Consider the following 24,341-nt stretch of genomic DNA (forward strand, 5'->3'; position numbering starts at 1 on the left):
CGCGAAGGTAGCAATTATAGGTTTGGTCCACCAGAGGGCGCGTTTACGTTTAGTAATACACCCAGGGGCCCAGTAAAATTGAGACATTTTATTAAATTTAGCCTGCTGTTACTTAGTTTTGATTAAGAACGAAGAGGAGTGTTATTAGAATGGTGAGGGTTGCAATTATTTAACATATTTTGAAGTAACTACCATCAGTTATAATAATCATAATTCTTATTATTATTCTTTAATTGTATAATGATCTTTATATATTATTCATATATATAAATAAATTATTTTGTAATTGGTATTAACAGTATTTTACTTAGGGGTCAATGATCACATTTTAAATGAGCTTATACAGAGATGCTGCTACTGTATAGAACTTCACATTTGTCTGTATAACTGAGCCACTGAACGCATTATTTATAATCAAAGCGCCCTCTGGTGGTTTGTGTTTAAGTTACTATGCTCAGAAGATTAACACTACTATTAAATAATAGAAAGTAATAAGGATTTAAACCACACATCTTGGAATAGAGGGATTACTTAACACACAAAAGTCCTGCCTTTTATTTTTATATTAAAATCCATTGTTATTTTAAGCTAACAGTAAACAGAAATATTGCAATACGAAATAAAAACCATGATTTTTTCCCCCCAAATGTATATTTATTTTTGTGAAAAAAAGTCACCAGAATAATAAAAAATAAAGAAAGATTACAATAAACATTGGGTTAAACACACACATTTCACTTAAACATGCCAATATCCGTACGTTTTCTTCGTCGTTAAAACATAGCACAATTCACAGTAGTTTGAGAAACACGTGCTCGCTTGTTTTTCTGTACAGATCATACATTACATTTACAGCTTTAGAAAATGACACGCCTTTAATTGTAATGAGGAGCCTGAACGGGTGGGCAAAATTGCGTCATGTAGTATTTGCTACAGGTTGACTTGTATTCACAATTTATAACAGGGTATGGAAAATAGTTAATATTACTAAAAGCACAAGGGCCTAATAGTCTGACTTCCTTGCACAAATACATTGCATTGCAGTCACTGTAAAGATTCGCTCCCATAACAACAGGACGATTAAGTTTGTGCGTGTCATTAAATACAGTGTGCGCACACGTCCACCTTCTACTGCAGTCTGTCAAGTTCCACCCATGCTACCGCCCTCTGCTGCCGCTGGACGGCATTGCGTAGGGCCTCCAGCAGCTCCTCGGTGCAGCTCCAGGTGCTCGGCTCCACGGTGTAGTAAAGCAGAGGCAGAGTCTCCAGCTGCAGCTCCTCGGCCTGGCACACTTCCTCCATTATGCTGTCCTCGCCGCACCTCGGGAAAAACTTCCTGCTCGCGTCACGCGAAGACATTTCGATTAGAATCGTTACACCCGGCGTCGTTCCGCTGACACCGGTAAAAACCCTACCTTAGCTTCTTGTGCTTTTTGTTTTTGGGGCGAATGTGGATGACAATGGGGTAAATCCCCTGCCTCAGCAGAGCCTCGACGCTGGGCAGCCCCAGCTCTAGCAGACAATGCCTGCCCTGATGGAGATAAAGGGAACGAATGGGAGAATGTGTGACAGCGTGCATTCAGCAGCGTTTTGGCCGCTGCTTTGTGTGCGGCGCGGGACAAAAGAACGGCAAGTTGTTTTTTTTTGTTTTTTTTTACCTGACTGATCACATCCTGTATTGATTCCAGCCGTATTCCCAGAGCCTGCTCTGGACTGCAGGAATCCAACAGAAATATCCTTTTGTCCTTTTGTTCCGACGCTTGAATGGGCTCTGAAAATGGGAAACGGAACGAGGTGCATCATCGAAACGTACCGCCTGGTTTTTTTGTACAGAGCATCGTGTAAACGGAAAGAGAGAAAAAACGTCCATGTGATTCAACAGAGTTGGATGTGATATAACAACACAAAGCAGCGCACATTTGTGAAGTGGAGGGAAAATTGTGCGCGGTTTTCAAAGGAAAGTGTGGCATACAGTTGTATTCAGCCTCCTTTACTCTGATTCCCCTGAATAAAATCCAGAACAACCAACTCTGGTTGTTCATCAGAGAGCATTGTCGATCCATGCACTGTATAAGGAGGCACGGTGCTCCTACACACATAAAACCAACATTTGGAAACTGATATTCTAACACACTCTCCACCAAATTCGACTGAGTTTGAGTTATTTGGAGCGACTTTGGTGAGTGGCCTCTAGATGTGCAGAAGTGGTAGAGGTGTATACCCTGTAAAAGACTTGTAGTGATGGTTCTACAAAGTGCTGACTCAGCAGTATGAGTTCAGATACACACAGAATGTTTCTTAGTGAGACAAATGTGGAAAAACCTTAATAATTTCAATTCCACCTCACAATTGTTGTCTAATTGACGCATTTTGATGTGTTGATCAAGGCTTATGAGTTTGGCTGCGACTAACAATTGTTTTAGTAATCGATTAATCGCACAACAAAACGGCACATTCTCCAGATTTTTCATCTAATCACTTAGGCTTATTGTATACAGTATTAAAAACACAGAAAAATGCAAATAAATAAGTAATTAACTTCCTTTTTAAAAGAAAAAAAACAAAAAAAATTACACTTGAACCTTTGTAGCAAAGGATGCGTCTGCAGCTAAAAAAAAAAAATTCCAACATCAACATGTTAAAAGTTCAGCCCTTTCTCCTTAAGTTAAGATCGATGACAAAGTAGCTAGCAAAGTGTCATAGTTCGAGCTGCCTAGTCTGAAATATTTTAGTTATATAGTCATATGTACGAGCTTGAGAAGATGCGACGGGACAATTTATAAACACGCACAATGTTAATTATCTGTTCATTATTTTTTGAAGAAAAGAATTAGCCAAAGGTGCTTAATAGAATTTTTTTTTCTTATAAAATTTGAACCAAATGTCAATTAGGGGGTTTAGGATCAAACCTATTTACAGACACAAAGGTTTTGTTTTTTAAAAAAAACAAACTTAAACACATAAAGTTATTTTTGGTAAAGATGTATACATATTTGGTATTGTTGGCTAAATTACTCCTTTGAGTATTTTGTTCTTTCAGCAAATGTCATCTTTCTGTCTCTTTTTGCTCCACTTAACGATTAATCGATTACTAAAATAGCTGACGATTTAATCAATAATCGATTCCTTAATATCAATAATTGTTTCAGGCTTTATTATGACCAGTTAAAGGTATTGTACGTTTCTACATCCCCCTCACCAGGTGGGCAGGTGTTAAAGTTCAAACCGGACTCCGCCGGCTGCAGCAGCCTCTCAATCAGCCTGCGGGACAGAAGGGAGGGCGAGAAGATGACCGGCCGCTTAGTCTGGACCTTCACCGGCTTCACCAGACTGTACGGGATCAAGTGGTCCTCGTGACCTGGAGAGGGGGATACCGATGTGAATAATACACTGTGGACGGATAGAAGGAGAACGCTCTGGGAACAGCAGCTTACGTTTGCTGAGAGTGTAAAAAATTTGCTTCGAGGAACCAGAACCCCGAGAGTTGTGATCCACTGCCTTGACCAGTCGGACTCGGTCAGATGTTTTCTTTACAAACTACAGAAATGAAGCACAATGAAACAGAGGGAAATGTTATGGATTTAGAGGTTCAACAATAATTTGGTTACCAGCGTTATCAAACTCAGGGTGTTTTCACATCTGATAGTCCGGTACACTCGGTTCAATTGGGGACCAAAATTGCAACATTTGCTACATTTTCAGCTCCTGCGGTTCGCTTTCACACCGCATTGTATCAAACGAACTAAACTCTTTGAAAACTTGTTTCCCCCCATCACCTGTGGTGGCGCTGCACTAAGAACTACTAAAGGAAACAACACAAATACCTCAGAAGAAGACATGAGCACAATGTCTTTCACAAAAATTGGAGTAGCGTCAGATTTGAGTGTTTGCAGGAATTCTACAGCATTTGTTTTGGCTGGATTTACCCAGAATGCCCTGCACCATAGCTCACTTCCTGTTTTTGAAGTTGTCTTCGGTGCGCTTGACATTCACACACTGAAGCGCACCAGAAATCACTTCAACTGAACCAGGGCAAAGGTTTCAAGGCGGACCAGAGTTAGCTTTCTTTTGGTTCGCATCAGAGCTCGACTGCGTATTCACATCTCCCCAAACGAACCAGACTTTTCAGACAAATGAACTTGAATTCGATTAAAGTGGACTAAACAGGACTGGTGTGAATGCACCCTAAGTTTCATTGCATTAGGAACAGACCTACCATCTTCTTCTTGAAGTCCTTCTGCTCCACTGACATTTTTCGTAACCTTATGAGCAACAACTGTTGTGCCCTGGAAGAGAAAAGGTGTCTTACATTTGAAAGTTATTGAAAACTATAAAGCATGACTGAAATCAGTTGACGTCTTTCCAAATGATTTCAAATAAAGCTGTTAAAACCCATTTGAATCTGGCCCACCTGTTGTAGTTGGGCATGGTTCCCGTCTGCAGGGGTACGGCCGTTTCCCGGTTCACCAGCGAGCAGCGCCACTGGTACCTCCCGTTGTGCCTCGTGTCTGTGACGTGTATGATGTCATCGCAGGACACGCCCAGAGATGGCGGATCGCTATGGGGCTCCATGTTGAGATTGACCCGTGCATAGAAGGAGTCGGCGCCCGCAAAGGACGGTGAGGAAAGCTCTGAGAGGAGCTTGGAGTAGCCTAAGAACCGACGGCAGGAGAATGATTGGCATACAGGAAGAAAGTGAAAGTATATGACAGATAAGACCTGAGAGAAGTTACTCCCCACCACCTTCTTGAAGATGAACAAAATTGTGCTACATTTGAGGAGCAAAAACTTTTATTTCAGTTCCCATTATTTTGTAGATATTAATAAATGTTTCCAGAGGTCATCACAGATCAACCTGCCCTTCCCGCCACTCCCAGATTCACCCTCCCACAGTTTTACCGCGGCAAATGTCACTGGGGGTTGTCCCATCAGACAGTCAGTTCCCAAAACCAGACCAAGAAAAAGAAAACTTGTAGAAGCGCACATAGGGTCAGTGTGACCCCACCGGACTGCGGTCATAGTAAAAAACTTGGGGTGGACTAAATAACCCTGTCTCTTAAGACTGCCGAAGGATGTGGACTGGCTGGTTGACATTCAATGGCCTCTGGTAGCATTTATTAAAATTTTTAAAATGATAGTGACACAAAGAAAAAATTCTGGAGAGAAACGTAGCATAAACGTTCTGACGCTAGTTCTGTTTAATTTGAAGAATAGTTTTGTTTAATTTGAAGAAGGCGAGGTGTGGCTACTTCACACAAGTACAGACCGGATCAGAACTTCTCTGAAGTCTGGAACATTTTCCCAAAACCTTCAGGTCTATTTTACTTTTCCTTTTGCATCAGGTAAACCTGCAGACTCACCCTCCGGGTTGCTCTGGTGTTTGAGCGATGAGGGCTCGGCCCAACACTGCAGGGAAAAGTGGGCCACCTCAGCGGTGCACTGAGCCAGCTGCACACTTGCCCCGCCAAACAGAACCCGGTCCAGCTGAACACCATAAACACAAACGGCCGCACGGCGTTACGGTCTCGTTTTCGTTTACAGCTTCACGACATAAAACCTGAAGTTACAGCGGCAGACACGGACCTCCAGCAGCTCACAGCCCTCCTTCAGCCCGCACTGCTCGGCAGGAGAGCCGGCTTTCACGTGGCTCACGAAGATCCCGGTCCGATTTCCTCCAACTATGGCGATGTCGTCGGCCAGGCTGGCTCTTCCGAGCTTTGGCGAGGTGGAGGGGCTTGAAGGTGGAGAGCAGGGTGAAGGTGGCTTCCTGAGAACAACAACAAAACGAAATTTAGTACAAGTCCAGGATTCTTATCCAACATGCAAAACACGGCTGGTGTTGACTACCAGCGACTTCTGCCATTATATCTGTATAAGTTAAAGTTCTGTTAAGACAGTCGCAATAAGCAATTAATAGCATGATAAGGTAAAATGAGCCCAATCATTTCCATTCAGATGTTTTTCGAAGGGCAATTTTGATTACAGTGACATCATAATTCCTTTTATTTATTGTTTCGGTTGTAAGTGGTTTTTATTTCCTTCTTTCATTTATTGTTTTTGGATGTTTTGTTTGGATATTTAAAAATGTCTCCCAGTTTCAGTGTAGAGTATTCTGTACAAAAACTGGAAGTGTATTAGTCTTTATTAGTGTTTAAGACACTTTAAAATGGTCCCAAAAACAACAATATCATGATTTATCTGAATAACTTCTGGGAGAATTTATTGTACAGTAAAATTTTGTTATCGCAATTATATTTTATGCACTATTTTGTTAGGTCAGAGGTACCTGGGAACATTAGGGCTGGAGGGGAGAGAAGGAACTGGGGGCAGGTTGACCAAATCTGGGGGGAAGAGATGGGAGTGCAAAGAGGTCCAGGAATCCCACAGAGAGGGTTCAGTCTGATCCCCTAAAACAAGCAAATAAAATCAAGACAGTGTTTTATAACAAGCTTTATGTGAAAACTGTCAGTTTGATGCCAAATTTGTGGAAACACACCTGGAATTAGGGCTGCAACAACTAACGATTATTTTAACGATCAAATGTTCTGACGATTAATCGATTCATCAGATAAAATAATGTTTTTTTTATTAAACCACTTGAGTCTTTTTTAACAGAATATTAAAAATACATTAATGATGCAAATAAACAAAGAACTTAAATCCTTTTTTAAATGACCAAATTGTATTGCCTAAAATGCAATAACATAGCATTTCTTTAGTAAATTTGAACCAGGTGAAGCTGAAACTTTGCCACTTGAAGAGTTTTGGTTAAAACATTTTTACAGACAAAGGTGTCTTTTTTTATCTTAAGCACAAACTGTATATATATTTTGCCAAGTTTTTTGTTTGGCTTAATTATTTCTCTTAATTAGTTTTGTTTTTTGAGTCTTGCACGGCAGTTGGCAATTAATCGATTGCTAAATTAGTTGACGGTTACTTCAGTAATCGATTAATCTGATTAATCGTTCCAGCCCTACCTGGAATATTATCATTCTCGTCGCTGCCCCAAGACTCCACATCAAACCTTTGGGAAAAAGAACAACGAAGTCAACAGTGAGCTGAGACAAAGTTAAAAAGGCAAAAAAATCGTCAGAGTGTGGCGATGAACTCACTCCGTGTTAAACCGCCTGTTGATGGAGTTCACACACGGAGGGAAGGGGAACGTGGACAGGCGGTTTATCTCCTTCTCGCTATCTTTAGACTGAGGAAACCAAAGTGAATGTTAAAACATGGATTCTATTTATTCACATAAAGAAAATGATGAAACTCACTGAAGACAGCAGGTTCTCCTCTGAGTTGTAGACTGAACCTTTAAGTGATTAGAGAGAATGATTAAATTAACAACTGAATATCAGCCTCTTTATGTAAACAAAGGATTATTAATGCATTTTTTTCCCAGATCAAACCGCTTACCCTCAGAGTTCTCATTGTTTTGGCCTCTAGGGGGCGTCTGTGACACACAAAACAAGAGACGTTGCATCACTTCGGGGCCACTGAGAGATGGTCGGACATGTACAAACACGCTCAGAGTCACATAACACCGCATTACACCCAAAAACAACAAAACTTCGCTTTGCTCTTCAGAGGCTACATTCCTTGCATAACATAATAACAGCAGGAAATAAATAAGAAACATGTCTGTGCAGAGGGGCACAGGGGCTCATGGAAATCCTGTCTCACAATACTAGGAAAGGATTACACTCTGCGTAAACAGTGACCAGAAAGCACACACAACATGTATTAATCATAGTAACACCAGATGCCTGCACATGTATTATAATAAACAGTTCAGTCCAGAGAAAGTTCATAGAATAGAAACAAGCGGAGGATAATTGGTAATATTTTAGAATTTTTCCTTGATCTAAACATCAATTTCTGTGTTACGTAGAAAATGTACTTTCACATTTAATGTAGTTTAGCTTAGCTATTGAGCTTCAAACTCATTTTCAAGCTCAAGTCTTATTGTCATACTGTGATATTGATTTAAACATCTAAATTAATATTTACTCATCTAAATATGTTTAAAAAGGAGGTAGGCAGAAGTACAAACTTATTTGCCCCTTCCCCTTTTCTTTGATGTGTCTTACTTTACATATTATTTTATTTAAAGTTAAAAAAAAAGCTCATAACAAAACAATTTCTTTCACAAAAGATATCTAAAATATCCGGCAGTTTTTATGAGAACTGATTCCTTTTGATCCGATTCCCTCCAAAAGTCTCCGTGCAACTTAAACTTATTCACACTTTCTCACATCTCGCAATATTATGACTCTAATCTCACATCATTTCGACTTTATTCGTAGTGATGCCTCTTTTAGTTGCACAGTTTGCCTGAATCACAGCCGTAACAGTGAGTCCAGCACTGACCTTTCTTAGAACGGGCTGCAGACTTAGATCTGGGTCCAGGGAGCAGCAGGGGCCGAAGCACTGGTCCTCGCTGCACAGGGACAAGTGGGACTGGGGAGCAGAAGCACAGAGGAACCGATGCGTAAACAAAGCTCTGTGGTTGAGTCAATCGGACGGAGCTGCGTGTGCGTCCAGCTCTGACTCACGCAGTTCAGACAGGGACTCTGCTGCATCTGCTCCCGGCAGCGCTCTCGCTCCCTCTCCAGCTCTCTCTGCTGCTGCTCCAGGTTGGCCTGCAGCTCGGCGATGCGTTTGCGCAGCCGGTTCTTATCCAGCAGGCAGTCGGTGTACTCCAGCTGAAGGCTGTCTCGGCTGCGCAGAGCCTGATCAAAACACACACAACACACACACACACACAAGAAAAAGATGCTAAAATGACAACAGGCCTATAAATGCAAAACCCCGAAGACTGGAGGCTTTGTTAATCCTTGTTTTATTCCCCAAAAACTGACAGTAGGCATCATTTTATGGCTATTGTAGAACACAAAAACATAAACTAACCCTTTAACCTTTGATAATATTTAACAGCCAGGCAGGGAATATCTCATTTTAAATCTTAATTTCTGAATTTGCTCAGTGGCGGCCATCTTACTGTGTTATAAAGGCTATTTCATACAGGATTAAAGCTGAGCTGCAATGTCAACAGCCAGACTTTGAAGGGTTTTGCAAAGCATGCAGTGGTAGTTACTGAACTTCTTAACGTTTTTAGCTCACAAGTCCTGTCCAGTTTAAGACTAAGCAATGATGTTTAGTATTTAGCCCAACAATATTTGGACATTAAAAGACGTGCACAGCTTTTACCTTTCACCTTTGATGTTTAGACTGAAGGCCTGGGTCAGACTTTAGGAGGGGTTTACACACAGGCAGTAGGCCAGGGCCCCAGTTTTGTTTGGGAGGGGTTGTTACAGTTTTTTAATTTTATTTTTCATTTAAATTTTTTTTAATGACTATGTGTTTTGAACATTTTGTACTTTACATAAGAATTATAGTCCCATATAAGGTGAGTTGTAGTAATATTTTAGGATTTGGGAATATTTACGATTGTGAACAATACTCAGGTATTTGAGAATAATGAAGTTATAGTATTTTCTTATGGAAACAGCAAAAGAAAATATGTTGTTTTCAACCTACCATCATCAGTTGGGATCATGAGTTCTTATGCATAGCACTACCTATTAGTGTACAGTAATTTGAATTAGGAGCAAAATAATTTTTCCTTTGTGAAATGGGCACCAAAATGGTTTCTGGCCCAGGGCCCCACATCCCTCTACCTCCGGCCCTGCGGAAGATAATGTCTTTTCCACAGTTATCTACAGCTTTCAAACTGTAAAGTTTTTGTGATGTAAAAAATTGACATGTTTAGCTGCTGCTGGTTGCTCAAAAAAACTAAGTCAAGATGTGTTGCATAACTTTTCCATTGATATGAAATGACCCAGGAGTTTGTAACACATTTAAGCAAGCAACACGAAGGTCAGCCTTAAAAATGTTTAGGTTAGAACGACAAAGTCATAAAAATTGATAAGGACATCTATCAGTGGACTTTAACCGGTTGTAAAAAAACGTATGACATACAGATTCACAACGGGGCTGCTATGAAAGAGAATAAGTTGATTTGAAAGGCTGAAAAAGAAAAAGAAAAACAATATTTTAAAAGTATTTTTGGTCTAGTTTCTAGATCAAATACCTTAGTACACTTGAAATAAGTGAAAAGTAACTCACGGTAATTTTTTAGCAAGATATATGAGTTTGTTTTAAGTTAATAATTTCTGAATATTGATGAAAAAGTATTTTTTTCTATTAGCAGATTATTTTGTAAAAAATGTCTTTTCACAAATGTTTTGTTAAAATACATTTTCTGCCAATGAAGTTAGTACTTTTTTTATCAATATTAAGGAATTATTAACTTAAAACAAACTCATATCTTGCTAGAAAAGCTTCTATACTAATAAGTTAGGTTTGTCTTATTTCAAGTGTACTAAGATATTACCTCTAGAAACTAGACCAAAAATACTTGGTAAGATTTTGTGTTTTTCCAGTGTGACTCAAACCAATCGGCTCCGTGGCTCCTTCCTCTTCAGTGAGGCATGGCAGTGGCAGTATCATGCTCTGGAGCTTCTTCAAACCATTTGTAAGGCTGTGCTTCAGGCCGTCCACTCCCAGAGACTCACCTGGTCTCTCTCCTTCTCCAGTTCCATGGTTTGGTTGAAGTAGGACAGACTTCTCTTCTGCTCCGTCTCCCAGTCCAGCTGGAGAGTCCTCACCTTCAGCTGCAGCTGCTCGCACTGCGCCTCCAGCTGCAAACACAGTTCACCATTACCGCCTTTATTTAGAGGCAGAAGAATCATGTTTAAACTAGAGCTATAAATAGTCCTGGAGGTAGTCAATATCAGAGTAAATATTTACAGATAGAGTGTGTATTCGCTGCGCTTCAGCTTTAACACATTCTCTGTTAAATTCTCATGGCATGATGTCTTTTTTTCCTCTCACGAAAACAGTGGGAGCCTTTGCTAAAAATACCAGCTTTGTCACCAAGTGGAAGGCCACTAAACATCCGTGGGTGAGTAGGTGACATAGAGGTCACAGGATTAAATGGACAGTATTGTGCGTTTTCCAGGTACATAGTGCCATTTTATAACACAATCAAATGACTTAATTACCTTCAGATGTTATAAAAATTCTAAATATATCAAATGCGATTTAAAAGAAGTTCAACTTTGTAATGTAACGCCTTGAAATTGGGTCTCTGTCTCTTTAAAAACTCTGGCTGGCTTTTTCTGAAACTTCACCTTCAGGGAATCATCATTACAACATTCCTCCATTAGCCTTTCAACAACGTTTTTGCCTGCATTTAATTGAGAAGTAGCTCCTATAATGAGCTCAGCAGATGTGCAGTTCCATCAATTGTTTGCTAATTGCTGCTGGCTAGTCTGAAGAAGCTAGATGCCCATGTCAGTGAATCTATTCTGAAAAAAACCCCAGCCCACTGCATTGAAACACACATCATATGATCTTATAAAATTAATTTGTGCCCAAAATTCAATCTGATTCAAGAAATTTGCACATGTAAACACAGCTACTGTTTCAGCTTTCCAAGACGCTTTGGAAAATTTAATCCTTCTCACCATTCCTGGTCAAACAGGACTCTGAGCCTGACAGAAGACCTCTGGACTGAATTAGAGCACAGACTGTAAATCCGGCCGTCTTGTCCAACATCAGTGTCTGATCTCAGAGTTGGTCCTCTGGAAGAAGGGCTACAAATTCCCATGAAATTCCCTCAACTAAACTTTGTTGGTTTGATTATCATAGTTTTTTTTTTTTTCCCTCCAGGGGGTCTTTTGTGGGCTCCAGTGTCCCTTATATGACAGCAGGCTGACAGGAAAGGGGGAAGAAGAGGGGGGAAGACATGTGACAAATGTCGTTGGGTCTGGGAATCGAACCCGCGACGGCCGCGTCGAGGACTGAAGGCCTCCAAATGTGGGTCGTGCTACCCCCTACGCCACCGCAGCACGCCCATTATCATAGTTTTAAGAAAGAAAAAAAAAGAATGTAACCAGTTTTGGAACAACTTTAAAATAACCCAAAACAGGGAAAGAAACAAATGTAGAGTGTTTTTCTTTTCTTTTTGTTTTTTTTCTGGACCTTGGCCCGGTTCTCCTCGGCGGCCTGCAGCTCTCCCTGGAGTCTGGTGATGATCTCGCAGAGCTCCTGTCTCTGCTCTGTAGCCTCCCTGCGGTCCTGCTGCAAGATATCCATCAGGGCCTGAGATAGGCAGAAATACTATTTATAGAAAGCAAAACAAACCCGACAAGCATCAAGAGTTTTTGTTTTTTCTTTTTAAATAAACACAGACTTACAATGACTCCAGTGGAGGGATCTGAGTTCCTTGTCTGAACTCCCTTTCTCTCTGCTTTCTGAGCATCAGTGAGGTGCGGCGGCTCCTCTTGTTGTTCTGGTGCGGAGCCATTGATCCCGTTGGAGAGGGAGCCGTTTGTTGGGTTAATCTCTGGTTTTTCTGTCCTTTTATCTGCCTCAATCAGTTTGGACTTCAGCTCCTCCACCTGTAAGCAGAATGAATATAACTGCACTCTAAAAATACTAAATCCTACCAAGTATTGTTTTGGTCTAGTTTCTAGTCCAAATATCTTAAAATGCTTGAAATAAGACAAAACTAACTTACAATTAAGTTTTCAGCAAACTACAGGAGACTGTTTTATATCAATAATTCCTTAATATTGATCAAAAAGCAATACCTGTAAGACAAATAAGACGTTTTTCCTATACAAGATAAAATGTTTTGTACCACTAATGTATTATTTCATGTGTAACTAATTTGTTTTCATCAATATTGAGAAATTATAAGCTCCTGTTTATTGCTGAAAAGTTACTTGTAAGTTAGTTTTGTATTATTTCAAGTGCACTAGAAACTAAACCAAAAAAACTTGGTAAGATTTAGCATTTTTGTAGCGTAAATGAAGTTATAATAAGTTTACTAACTTTCTTTTTAGTGCAAAACTCTTGCTTCTGCTGTGGTATATTTCTATAGTAACAACCCAAATATACCGGCATAATAACTGCAGACAATTAGTGGTCGCGTGGTTTCAGATCAGAACACAAATCCCTCTGTTTTCGTAGAAGAAGGAGCAAGAAACCGAGCGCAATGATTCTGTCGACAAGATGGGATCGGCTGAGTTGCGTGTCAACGCCGCGGTTCTTGATTTTACCCCAAAGTAAGAATGTTAATAACAACAATAACGCTTGTGTTCATGTGCGGCCAAGCGAATCACAACTCAGATTTGTGAACAACATCTGCAGGTGCCCCTGGGAGCTCAGCTCAGATCATTTGTGGCGCCAGCTGCTCTGATTGAGTGCGGGTCGCCCCGAGCGTTCCAGGTAAAAAATATACGTTTTCCATGCTGTGAGCACATTAAACATCAGGTTGAACCTGTTCACGTTTTCTCGTGCTGAAACATAGAAGCTCACGTGAATTTTAATGGGATCTTACATGACAGGCCAACAGAAAGCAGTGCATAATCGTGATTTTATTTTTTACTCTGATACCCCTAAATAAAGTCAAATCCAACCGTCAGCAGAAACATAGCTGCATTGCTTAGAAACAATTAGATCCCTCTATATGTTTACAAATGAATAAAAAAGTCAAATAATTATACATATTTATAATTGAATTCCTTTGATAAGAAGTACGTAACTGTAATACTATTATTATTATTATTATCCATCCATCCATCCATTTTCTGTTCACCCTTCTTCCCTAATGGGGTCAGGAGGGTTGCTGCTGTCTATCTCCAGCTGCGTCCCGGGCGAGAGGCGGGGTTCACCCTGGACAGGTTGCCAGTCTGTCGCAGGGAAACACAGAGACATACAGGACACACAACCATTCACACACTCACACACACACCTAGGGAGAATTTAGAGAGACCAATCAACCTGACAGTCATGTTTTTGGACTGTGGGAGGAAGCCGGAGAACCCGGAGAGAACCCACCATGCACAGGGAGAACATGCAAACTCCATGCAGAAAGACCCCGGCCGGGAATCGAACCCAGGACCTTCTTGCTGCAAGGCAACAGCTCTACCAACTGCGCCACTGTGCAGCCATTATTATTATTATTATTATTATTATTATTATTATTATTATTATTATTATTATTATTATTATTATTATTATTATTATCATTATTATTATTAAATTAGATGCTTAACAACACATTTATTTATTTCATTATGAATGCATTTATTTAAATTTAGCCCTAATTATAACTCAGGGGTCACATTGCTATGATTCTGACAATCATTTCTCGACTCCCTCCACTTTGGGAACCAATGTATCAGACAACTAACACACACCATAGTGGAACGTGGCGGCGGCAGCATTATGCTGTGAAGACAGTTTTCTTCAGCAGGGACAGAGATATTAGTCAGGAGTAACAGGAAAAGTTAAGTGACACACCACAAAAACACTCAATCTTACCAAGTAGTTTAGTTCAAATATCTTAGTATACTAGAAATAAGACAAAACTGACTAACAAGAAACTTTTTAGCAACATATAGGAGCTTGTTTTTTAGTAAATAATTCCTTTATATTTAAGTTCCAGATCCGCTGGTGGATTATTTCATTAATAACATGGAAAAAATTTAGATAAATCTACTAGTGGAATAGCAATCCTTCAAAAAAATATTTTCGAAAAAAGTATTTAGAGAGAGCAGAATTAAAATAAGCTTCATCCTCTATTTTTCCCCACTGTACAATAACTAATGAGCTGCTTTATGCTGCATACTATGTCAATAAAGCTTGCAGTTTAACACACACACATGTCAACGAGTTCAACCAGTTACTTGTGAGCTCAAGAGGTGAAACCGATGAACTGAGTATCATTTTGTCTCCGGTCGCGGCGGACTCACCTGCCTCAGCAGCTCCCTCTCTCTGCTGGAGGCCTTGCCCTGCTCCTCCAGCGCCCTGGAGTACTTCACTGCCTGCTCCAGGTGTCGGTCCTTCAGCTTACCCAGCTCCCGACTGGCTGACTCCCAGTCCTGACGCAGCCTAGACACAAGCGACTGTTAGCTGGTCCAGTTTTGAGAGAGACGCACATTTGAAAAACAACAACAACAACAAAAAAACCCGACACACTTCGTATGTGATGAGCCGCAGACAGACCTTTCCAGCAGCAGCTTGTCGTGCCGCAGCTCCTGCGCCTTGTGCTCGGCTCGGCTGCGCTCCTCCTCCGCCATGCGGCAGCGCTGCGACAGGCGGCGCTCGCACATGCGGCTGTTTCGGAGCTGCTCCCTCAGTTTGCGCAACTCCAGCAGCAGGAACTGAGTCAGACCCTCTGGACCTTCCTCATCTGTCAACATGTCGCTAAATCAGTACAGCGGTGTTACAAATGTCCAACACACAAGCAAGTTATTTAATTTTTTTTGTTTGTTTTGGAAAAGTGAATCAAACGTCGAACATTTATAATAACTGCGGTGCGTTTTCTATTGTACATCTCATTATTATTATTGGAATATTACCATTGTTATTGTTCTTCTTGTTTTTAACACTATATGAACTTCTTTTGTGTGAATCTTTAAACCTGATGTTGCTGTTATACCTGAAATTTCCCTTTGCAGAACAATAAAAATCTTTTCTAAAACAACCTACTTTATGAACATTAATATAAAGCAACATATTTTTCTGCTGTGTTGATTTTTATATATGCTCCTCTTTTCCAGGAGTATAAATTTACAGTCTGATACAAACAGATTGGAGAAAGTACCATTCCAGTAAACATCAGGTTTTCCTGGTAGAATCTTGACACTCATTTCCAAACAGGAGCTGGACTATTGGTGCTGCCTGACTGGCCGAATATGATGCGATCTATGCTTTTAAAGGATCCCCAAAACAAAACAATAAAAAAAGATATTCAGGTTTGAAACCTTTTTTTTTTTTATTTGATCTTTTTCTGACATAATATGCTTAAAACATTATTTTTGATGGTTCCAGCTCAAGTTGTTAATCTTTACCTACTACTAACAGCTTCAGAGTTGAGTTCAAAAAGCTCGTAGTTCACCTTCATCCTGAAGGGGTAATAACAGCCCTCCTTATCAACCACAGCATCCATAACTCATCCGCAGTAAGTAAGTAGTTTTATGAGTTGCAGATGTAAAGTTAACAGCTTCTTGCCGAGTATGAGGGAGCAGCGGTGTGTCGGCGGTTTTCCTGTCAGCTGGGTGTACTGCTCCGGGTGGTAAAACTCCAGCGACTCCATGAAGGCCTGGAGGCCCCTCTGGCCCTGAGTGCGCAGGATGTCCAGCAAACGACCTGAGAGAGAAAGAAAGATCAGAAGAAAATCCCTCTGCAGAGACAAAAATCAAAACTGACACAACAAAGTTTTCAGTTCTGACGGTTAAGTTCTGTCAGTTTTCACTGCTGTGTAATTAGGATCTCTGGTGTGCGTCAGCTTCCCTGTAGTTACGCAGGTATTCAGGATGAACATGATGAATGACTGACATGAACTGACTCACTTACACAAGAATCAGCACTTCGGTCAGTTTTAAAATATATTTTATCTGTATATTAGTATTCTCCACCTCTGTTTCTCAACACACAGCATGTCAGTTTATCTAACTGCAGTATCAACATCTTCCTTGTACACTGAAAAGGACAATATCTTGCCAGTTATTCCTGTATAGTTTCTGCTGCAAACACCTTGAAATAAGAAAACTAAAGTAATTTTTCAACAAGATTTAGGAGTTTGCTTTAAGTCAGTAATTCCTTTGATTGAATTTCTTTAAAAAAAAGTACTCGTTTCACTGGGGGATTATTTCCACTTATAGCAAGATGTGTTGCAAATGAAATAATCTGACAGGAACTATTACTTTTTTTATCAGTATTAAATGGACAGTATTATATGTTTCCAGGATCATGGTGCCTTTTTATAGCACAATCAAGTTAGTTTGTTACCTCAGTTGTTACAAAACTGCTACATACATATAAACTATGACTTAAAAGAAATTGGACTTTCTGATTTAATGCCTTGAAATTGGGCGCCTGTCTCTTTAAAAACTCCTATTTCTGAAACTCCGCCTTCAGGAAGCCATCACAAGATGGCTCCTCTATTAGCCCTTTAATATGTTTAGCAGCGTTTCACTGAGAAGTAGCTCCTATAAAGAGCTCAGCTGATGCACAGTCCTACCAGGTGCTAATTGGTGCTGGCTAGTCTGAAGGAGCTGAGTGGTGGAGGGCTGCTCTGTGAGGAGGAAGCTTGGACACTGCAGCTCCGAGGAGGCGGAGCTAGATCCAACCAGGCATTTTGGACAGCTGAATGGTTGCCGTGGGAGATTAAAGGATTTCTCAAACACACATGGAGTAAACACTCCAGGTGCGTTTTTAATGAAAGAGCAACATTATCAAAAAAGTATATTTTGCATAACTTAAGGAATTATTGACTTTAAACAAGTTCCTATAACTTGCTGAAAAGTTACTTGTAAATTAGTTTCGTCTTATTTCAAGTCTAATAAGATTTTTGCACTAAGAGCCAGACAAATTTTTTGTTGAGATTTTGTGTTTTTACAGTGTAATCCTGCGTTTTCTCTTCAGCAGCTCCAGAAAAGAACCACATGACCGGCACCGACCCCCGGTCGGACGGACAGCCGCCCCCCTCCGCCCTCACCGGCCTTGCTGATGCGCAGCGGATACTGCGTGGAGTTGAGCACCTCGTCCTCGTCCTCCTCGTCGATGACCTTGCACTGCCGCAGGTACGGCGTGAGCTTGGCCGGGTTGAGGATGCGCGTGAGCTTGTGCCGCACTCCCTCCACGCGCTCCCACAGCTCCTCGCAGCGCTCCTCCGACCACTGTGGGGAGGGCCGGGCCTCCTCCGGGGCGCCGTCACCCTCCAGCCAGTCGGTGTCGCCTGGATGGGACCAGAAAAGAGACGGTGTACGGAGTGAGTTATCACGATGCTGATTAGTATCAGCTCCCTAAAGCGCATTCCTGCCACTTTGCGACACGTCTCTCTTTCTGTGCTCGCCGGGAGTTTCAGACGCAGCCCAGACTAAATACATTCTCCAAAAAGGAAGTTTGTTTTTGTCTGCTCCCCTTTATCTCTGTCGGTTTCCATGAAATTGGGTCACTGCTGCAAGTTGATGTATTTCTAACGCAGATCAACCATCTAACCTTAAAGCACTTACAAAGATGTTCCCAAATGGAGAGACGATGGATAAAAATCTATCTTTTTTTATATTGTGTCTTGAAATGATTGTGAAAGTGTGTTTTTAAATCTTGACTGATAAGGTGTGTATCTCTATAAATCTCTTCCAAAAAAAGAAAAGAAAAAAAATCAGTGAAATTTAAGCTGCATAAGGAAGAAGCTGAATTATTCAGACTTTATGGAAAGCAGTTTTGGGGAGACGTTTCCATTAAACTACTTTTGTGCTTTTAAATTATTTCTTTCCCAAGCCAAGATGAAATAAAACGTAAGTGATTTACTCCATCCTGGCAAAATGACACAGAAAGGCTCACATGTACTCATACAGCCCCATTAATATTTGGTTTAATGTTTGTTTCTGCATTGGAGGGGAAATTATGTGACTTCTGTCGCCATTCAACAAGCTTCTGGCAAATTTCTGACTGGATATTTGACTAAAACTGGAAGAGTCGTTTTGAGCTGGTTGGCTTCCCGGCACAGACACTGCTTTTAGGCATAGTCCATAAATTTCCAATAGGGATAACATCAAGGAAATGATCTACTTAAGCCATACTAAAGTCCTTTGAATGTGAGCGTAACGTGAACTCTCGCTATGAGATGGAAGGAAATTGGTTGGTGTATTCAGAAACCACAGGGATGCTAGTTTAACTTGAACAACCTGCAGCTTCCAACAAGGATAAAACAAAAAAATACCAAGGAATTTGTTTTGGTCAGATGAAGGAAACATTTAGATATTTGTTCACAAGTACAATAAATAAGCTTGAAGGAGTCAAGGTGATTATTATTCCAGCTCCCTCCTGCTGGCTACAAAACACATGTTTTCAAAGCAACAATTAAATTTCCCCCATATATGAATGTATAATAAACAAATGAGAATCTATGTAGAATTTTGAAGCAGTTTGAAAATGTCAGGTTTGGCAAATGTCAAAGGTGGACAACGGCGCAGACAGGAGCTTGGAGCATGGGTTGGGCTTAAAACAATTTAAGAAATTGAAAACCTACATTAATGAACAAACACATGAAGAGTCAGGACAAAGGAGCAAAGAGTTAATGGAAAAGTCTAGCAGGGACAGAGGGTCTTAAATACTGAGGAGCTTGATTACTGGACAGAGAACATGTGGCTGATTAGAAACCAGGTGCAGCTGAGAGGGGAGACCAGGCAGGCAGGCTGAGGGAAAGAAATGTTACTAGAAACAAGCTAGAGGGGAAATAAACATCAATCTAATAAATAGAAAAGGAAAAGCAGGAATAACTAAAGCATAAGGAATAAATAAACTAGAATAAACTAAGCAGAGAACAACTCACGAGATCTATGCTAAGCATACATAAAAATACAGACACAGAAAAATCTCTAAGCAACCCAAACATTCCCAGGAAAAATAAAACACGTAATAAATCTAAGTGATGTATCTAATGACTGAAGTTAAGAGGTATTTTATCAACACAACATTTAGAAACAACCCATATGCATCATTAAAAGCATTGTATTATTGCGACACTCGTGCCAGTAATGAGTGCCTGTCAGCCTGTGACCGGAACCGTCGGTGGTTGTTTTATAGTGACAAAAGCTGCAGTGGGGCATGCTCATAAGTGGTAGGGAGTACCGTATGTAGGCCATTATCTCGGAGCACAGGAATGCGAACAATTGTGTGACTCATCTCACACGCCTAAAAACACTCCAGCCGACCAGCGGCCAGAGCTTTCTCTGTCCGTTCGCTCCGAGCGAGAGACAAGAGAAAGTTTCAGTGAACGCTTCAAGATGGAGTCCGACGTAGTAAATGTGTCGTTGTTTGCGGTTTCCTCCACGTTTTCCAGAAAAATCCAAACAAACCACAAACCCATCGACCCCGCTTCGACCCAGAGGCCAAATCACACCCCCCTCTTTTTTTTGATGGTTTGCTATGACAACTAAGATCAACATTGTGGGGGCAAATAAGTTGTGATTGAGGCTATTTACCCATCACATCTTTGTTGTTGCCAAGTGTGTTACTGACTCACTCTGTGACTGAGTGCCAGGAAGGTTCATCAGAACCAGCAGGCAGGTCGGGGCTCGTTTCAGGATGGTCAGGAATCTCTGTTATTACCCAGAAACGGCCCAAAGAGACTTAGTTCTCATCTGATCAACTCTGAAAACAATTTGTAGCAAATTTCTGTCTTGCATTTTGCAACAATATCTGTAAATTAATAACAGTTTTGCAACTCAGAACAGGTAGGAGCTGGTTAATAATCACCAAAGAAAGGAGGACTAGAACAAGATACTTTCATTTCTAAAAAGTAAGCATAGAAAAAAAGTACTCTCTATTAATAACTTTCATTCATATTTTTGTTTTTGTAACATTTATGAAATTTTAACCACTGTTTGTGAACTGGTGGAAAATCACACAACCTAAGGCGAAGTAAAGATCATTTCTTCATTGCTTTCCTCTTTTGTTTTTGAAACATTTACATGTTACAAGTCACATTAACTTATAATTTTATAAAAATGACTTTTTTATGCGAATGATGGTGACCTTTTAAAAGGCTCTGACGTTGTTTTTGCAGAGTTGTTTTAAGGTTACCAGGACTGGACTTGGAAACCCGCTCCTAGATAATCCTATTACCAACCAGTCGCCATAGCAACACCGCCATCCCATTTAAGTTGTTTACCCATCTATCTATTGGGCCTTGATAGTCAACTAGTGAGTCGATTTTTGGAGAAAGTCTTTATGGGCAGATGAATCCAATGAGTCACTTCAAACTAGATAAACCAATAACACTAAAAATTAAGTATTTTAGATTCTAATGAGCATAATAAATTATTTTTGGTTTGACTTAAACTGATAAATCTTGTTTAGATTTATCCAAAATGCGATATGGGACAAAATGCAACCTGAGCGGAAAAAAAAAAGACAAAAATGGAAGCATTAATAAATAACTAAACATAATTATCAACGACTTCACTACGCATTGTCATTTTGTCCTCAGTAACGTTTTCCATTTCATGGGAATATATTTAACCTTTGCACATGAATTTATTAGATTTTTTTGGGGGAAATATTTTTATGAATTGTAGAGAAGATATCAAATTCCATGTACATTAACATCTTTATAATCGACTAAAACACTTTTATTACTCTGCATGTATTACCCCCATCTTGGCCCGTTGACTCCAACCCCAGATTGAACGAAACCAGCTCTTAGTGACCTCCTGTTGCTGAGATGTTATTTATGGAGTCACATAAATACATTTCTGTAGATTAGAGAACCGTTTTAACCCAAACAAGTCAGGTATGAATAGACCAACACTGTACACGTCTGGAGTAGTAAAATGACCGCCTACAACTAGCAAACTTGTCAGTTTGCTTAAATCTTATCAGATGTATTATTTAGAAATTGAATTTTAAATAGCCGAAAAAAGGAAAGTCTTGATATGTTTTATTTTGAGATCTACTGTATATATAAAGTGCAAGAATTAAAGAACTTTTGGTTATGAGGTTAGATATGTTCACAAGAATTCATTTTTTCTGGCATATAATGTCTGAAACAAAGATTTTTCAGTGAAGAAAAAAAATGTTAATAACATTTATAAAATGTGTTAAAGGCTAATGATGCACTCTGAGACATTTAAATATGTATTTATAAAATAGAAAGATCTGAACACTGGTTCATGTCAAGCTTTGAACAAATCAAACAAACGTGACTGTTGAGTGTTGACAGAATTGAGAAACCGAGTTTTAAATCGTCACCCAAAGCCCGTATTAAGTGGGAAATGTAAAGATCCACAAGGCTCAATACAAATTACAACATAACGAAAAAGGCTCAGTGTGGCAACTCAAAAAGCAATGTTGAATTTCTTAATGAACATAATCTTTTCATAAGCAGGAAGTGTTGTTGGTTTGCAATGATGCTGCTAGCTTAACAGCAACAGAACGTGATGTGAGTGTGATGTGGTATTTTTGGTTTCCAGTGGTCGTTCAGAGAAACCTGAGATTGTGATGCTACATCTAACACGATGTTAAATGTTATAAATCATTTAGAGCTGGAACTACCTTAATGTCAAAGGATAATAAGTCACACATGGCCTCTCAGTAAATGGAGCTCACTGGTGTCAGAGCTGCTGTCTGTAGCAACTTGAGTCTCAGACTTAAAGTTTAAGTCAAGTCTAAAGAATTACTTTTGTGACTAAAAGACAAATCTTTAACCTAAGTCACCATCTCTGACATGCCACTTACATCTTGAGCTGATTTTGTGATTTTTGCAACACTACAGCTAAAACCCACAATTATTTATACCCCTGGCATATTAAGGTTTAAATTAGTCTTCGATTCTGACTGTCATATTTATTTATTTTTTTCTGATTGGAAGTCATGCTTACATTTTGGAGTGACCCAGCAGAATCCTGGCTTGACTTTCATAGAGTCTGGACATAAAATATTAGGGTGATGGTATGTAGGTCTTCCCAACAGAGAAAAATCATCACAAATACCCAGAGTTGGGTAGGAACCAGCTACGTTTCCCCGAGTAACTTTTTTTTTTAAAATAATGCACTTCTAGAAGTGGTTGTACTTTACTTGAGTAAGAATATTATGAACTCTTACTTAAGTAAAATTTACAGAGTCTCTGCCAACTATGGGTAACTTCACTGAGTGTACAACAAACTTTACAAAAATAAGAAACAAATGCACCAGCCACAGACTTACAGCTTATGTTGAAGTGAGATCTCTTGTTTGTACACAAGCTTTGTTATTCTAATATTATTTTCTATCTGCTGAGTCCTTTATTTAAAAAAAAAGAAAAAAGAATTGAAATTCTGTCTGAATTTGCCATTATGTAATCATGCTAATTTGTACTTAACGTTATTTATTCGTGTAATTTACTTAATTTTAGAGTTTTAGGTGAAAGAACTGCACATACAGTATACTATATACCATCTAATGACATCACCAGTTACTCAGCCTTTTTTTTTTTTTACAAAATTACATTTTTACTCTTACGTGACTCATTTGACTACTTTGTATTTTCACTTGAGTAAAAATATATTGAAGTAGGCCTATTTCTTACTTGCGTATAATTTCTGGGTGCTCTACTCAACTGGAAATTCATTCCAAAAAGGGTTTCAAAAGGCATAAATAATTCTCAATACGGCATTTAAAAAATAGTCACATATAAATGAGATAAATAATAAAAAATTGACACGCATATTTCTGGGTTAGTAGTTATTTTTACTACTAACCATTTTTACAGGTCAGTGGGGATCTCCCGATAACCGCCTTATCGGTTATTGTTCCAGTTTGAAGCGCAGAAGGATTTACCAAAACAAAGCCGGGTGTTATTTCCTCGTTACCCACTGAGCACAGATAGAGTGAGAAACTTCTCCAAAAAACGTTTCTTACCGCTCATCTCTTCTTCCTGCGGGGATCACACCGGGCTGAAGGCAGAGTAATCAGCTCCACATCCCTCTTTCAGCTCCAAATACGAGTTTCGAGTAAAAACCGGGGGGTGACAGCAGTGGGTGGGTGGGCCCTCCTGAGACTGGGGAGCTCCGGAGCGCACAGGCGGGTTTTTCTTAAGGCCCACACTCACACGACTCTGCGCGCCGTGCTCCTGCTCAGTGTCTCTCCCTGCTAAAGTCAACAACCCTCAGGTGGGGGGAGTGGATCAATGCGCCAACACTTAACAGCTGCCTCAATCCCCGCGGTCAGAACATTTGCACGGATTCGGCTCAATGGATTGGAAGTGGTCGTGTATTCTGCGGCCGCCAGCGCCAGATGGCGCTTTGGACTTATGCACGGCCGCTATGGAAAGCACGAGCTCTGTGTTATTAAGACGATTGTCCAATGTTACGAAACGCTTCCTGGAGTGCAGATCCGCTCTCAGTCCCTTTAGGCTTCAGGTTTCAACTGAGTTTCGTCATGAAACCAAGCCTCTTAAAAAAAATTATAATAATAATAAGGACTCACTACAGGTGTTGGCTGCAGCTGGAGTTTTCCCCAGGAACAGAAAATTTGACTAAGGCAGCTAACTTGCAAATTAACCTAAAAGTTGAATATTTAAACCATTCTGTTGTGTCTCTGGATCTGGTTCAGTGAACCTCTCACTGTTTGTTGCTGTTTGTCTCTTCCGGGTTTTCTTCAAGGACTGAAATATTCCCCATGAAACTCAGTAGTTTTACTCTCTTTGCTGAAGAAAAACATCTCCACAGCATGATGATGCCACTGCGATGCGTTCAATGACGTGCAGAAGGGGTAGTTTT

At 40.1% G+C, this 24,341-nt stretch overlaps 1 protein-coding gene across 2 annotated transcripts in view; it reads right to left on the reverse strand.

Moving 5' to 3' along the window:
- Positions 1–581: 581 nt before the first annotated feature.
- Positions 582–24,341, reverse strand: part of zmp:0000000896 (caspase recruitment domain-containing protein 10) — a 49,707-nt gene continuing 25,947 nt past the window's right edge. Inside the window, exons 1-24 of one of the 2 annotated variants that reach the window (XM_044100633.1) lie at positions 23,482–24,018; positions 17,576–17,815; positions 16,087–16,224; positions 15,079–15,265; positions 14,826–14,964; positions 12,261–12,464; positions 12,046–12,165; positions 10,575–10,700; positions 8,553–8,729; positions 8,368–8,457; positions 7,414–7,450; positions 7,272–7,309; positions 7,113–7,201; positions 6,978–7,024; positions 6,287–6,407; positions 5,584–5,767; positions 5,361–5,484; positions 4,412–4,652; positions 4,217–4,286; positions 3,435–3,537; positions 3,200–3,358; positions 1,659–1,771; positions 1,416–1,531; positions 583–1,336 (exon numbers count right to left, since the gene is read on the reverse strand). In XM_044100633.1, the coding sequence (XP_043956568.1) occupies positions 1,129–1,336; positions 1,416–1,531; positions 1,659–1,771; positions 3,200–3,358; positions 3,435–3,537; positions 4,217–4,286; positions 4,412–4,652; positions 5,361–5,484; positions 5,584–5,767; positions 6,287–6,407; positions 6,978–7,024; positions 7,113–7,201; positions 7,272–7,309; positions 7,414–7,450; positions 8,368–8,457; positions 8,553–8,729; positions 10,575–10,700; positions 12,046–12,165; positions 12,261–12,464; positions 14,826–14,964; positions 15,079–15,265; positions 16,087–16,224; positions 17,576–17,815; positions 23,482–23,488 (3,078 nt within the window). In that variant the 5' untranslated portion in view covers positions 23,489–24,018 and the 3' untranslated portion in view covers positions 583–1,128. Of the gene's footprint in view, positions 1,337–1,415; positions 1,532–1,658; positions 1,772–3,199; positions 3,359–3,434; positions 3,538–4,216; positions 4,287–4,411; positions 4,653–5,360; positions 5,485–5,583; positions 5,768–6,286; positions 6,408–6,977; positions 7,025–7,112; positions 7,202–7,271; positions 7,310–7,413; positions 7,451–8,367; positions 8,458–8,552; positions 8,730–10,574; positions 10,701–12,045; positions 12,166–12,260; positions 12,465–14,825; positions 14,965–15,078; positions 15,266–16,086; positions 16,225–17,575; positions 17,816–23,481; positions 24,019–24,341 lie in introns of those variants that run through there. The other variant, XM_044100634.1, reaches the window with a different exon arrangement.

This window comes from Gambusia affinis, linkage group LG19, assembly GCF_019740435.1.
Source record: "Gambusia affinis linkage group LG19, SWU_Gaff_1.0, whole genome shotgun sequence".
Lineage (NCBI taxonomy): Eukaryota > Metazoa > Chordata > Actinopteri > Cyprinodontiformes > Poeciliidae > Gambusia > Gambusia affinis.